The sequence below is a fragment of the Sceloporus occidentalis genome, unplaced genomic scaffold (assembly GCF_023333645.1).
Source record: "Sceloporus occidentalis isolate IW3139 unplaced genomic scaffold, rSceOcc1.0.p SCAF_204, whole genome shotgun sequence".
Classification (NCBI taxonomy): domain Eukaryota; kingdom Metazoa; phylum Chordata; class Lepidosauria; order Squamata; family Phrynosomatidae; genus Sceloporus; species Sceloporus occidentalis.
The window spans coordinates 1,351,378-1,353,223 of NW_028317184.1; the positions used below are offsets into that span (position 1 = coordinate 1,351,378).

The 1,846-nt window shown below is 41.3% G+C and overlaps 1 protein-coding gene across 1 annotated transcript; it reads right to left on the reverse strand.

The window, feature by feature from the left end:
- On the reverse strand, positions 1–1,587 carry LOC149278027 (H/ACA ribonucleoprotein complex subunit 3). The gene is made up of 2 exons (XM_089502531.1): positions 1,534–1,587; positions 1–141 (listed from the first exon to the last, which is right to left on the reverse strand). Exons 1-2 carry the CDS (start codon positions 1,585–1,587, stop codon positions 1–3), a joined length of 195 nt encoding a protein of 64 aa, XP_089358657.1.
- Between the last annotated feature and the right edge of the window lie 259 nt (positions 1,588–1,846).

The window sequence follows — 1,846 nt, forward strand, 5'->3', positions numbered from 1 at the left end:
TCACATAACGGGTCTTGGCTGTTGGGTCAACAAAAGGCCAAATCTCTTCTTCAGGTTGATGCGGTGCCGGGAATATTTATCATCAGGGGAGAATCGGGCAGGGTGAGCCGAGGAGGTCTGCTGTCCATCTGGAGCTACTTTCTGAAAAAGTGAGGGAGTAGTTAGTTGCAGAGTACTGAATAAAGCAACCACAAAAAAAAAAGGGAGTATAAGCAGCACTTCCAAACTCATTCTAGAAATTTATGAAACTAAAAAGCCAACCGGACTAGGGCAAAACATGAATGACGTTGCTTGGAATACAGGCAACACGTTTTCTATTTTGCTTACACTGATATTCTATGAAATTCATGCTTTACACAGCCACAGATATGAGAATCTGAACAAGCTAAATCAGTTGAACATGAAAAATGGTAAACAAAATATTTAATGTTAGCCTTTTTCTAACACAGATGTATTGCAATAATAAAAAAACATTGTTCTACTCAATTGTCTACCACATGTATGGATGCCCAATTATGTTTCATCTTAAATCTCCTGCCCACATACATACCTGCTGCGCACTCACCTACAATCCTGAAACAGAATGATTAAAGAGAATATATACAAAACCCACAAACGGTACAGACATCCAGTCATTATGGAAAAGCCACTTAAAAGCCTTCTTCCTCTAGAGATTCCGGTGGAAATACATTACATGACTAAAGGTATGTGGACACCTTCATATTCACTAGGCTTAGGTGTTTCAGCCATACCTGTTGCCAAGTAGAGTATGAAGTCAATAAGTGCTATCATTGTAAAGTGGAAGCGTCTAAGAGCAACAATAGACATGCCATGATGACATAGACCACGCACACTCACACAGTGCTGAAGTGAGGCTCAGTACCGACTTCCAAACTGCATTGGAACTTCATTAAACAGGTTTCCATGGCTGAGCAGCAAAGCCAAAGATCACTATGTGCAATGCTGATCAATGACTGGACGGGTGTAAAGTACACCGCCACTATCTGAAAGTCTGATGAACAAATCTGGGTTTGGCAGATGCGAAAATGCAACCTACCAGAATGCATAGTGCCTACTGTATAGTTAGGTGGAGGAGACATAATGGTCTGGGCTGTTTTTCAACGTTTGCAGAAGGCACCATAGGTCCAGCGAAGGGTAATGTTAATTCTACAATTTACAGACACATTTTAGACGATCGTATGCTCCAGCTTGGGGAAGGCCCTTTCTTGTTCCAACACGACTGCCCCAGTGTTTTAAAATAAGGGGTTAATCCGCAGAATCTCTCATTCCTTTGCAAGATGAACATCGTGTACAGTTAAAGGGATCTTCAAGGGGCAACGACGAGAAAAAGAATGGATTTTGCGATACAAGACTGGATGAATATATTTTGTTCGAGTTTAGCTACAGCAATATTCGTAGTTTCATAATTCCAACTCTTTGATACACAAAATAAAGATTAGCATTTTAAGCACATATGCAATTGGTCAAGACGGCACAATACGCGTCAAATGCTAATATGTATTACTGTCTCACCTTCATGGTATACACCCGGTCCCCTTGTTCGTTCAGATAATACTGCAGGAACATGTTTTCTAGCTAATAAGTCGGTATACCGGACAGAAAAGATCTGCACTCAAACACACTTCTCACAGACCACGTTTTCGATCTGAATCGCAATAGCTTCCGCCAACCTCGCGTCCCGTCCACGAAAATTGCGTAACTTCCGTCTCCCATGGTTCATAGGAGTTGCAGCGTGCTCACTGTAACCATGGCGATGGATGTTTCGCGTAATAGTCATGTGGAGTTTAGTTGTTATATATGAATTTTCAGCTGTATCTTTTTCCCA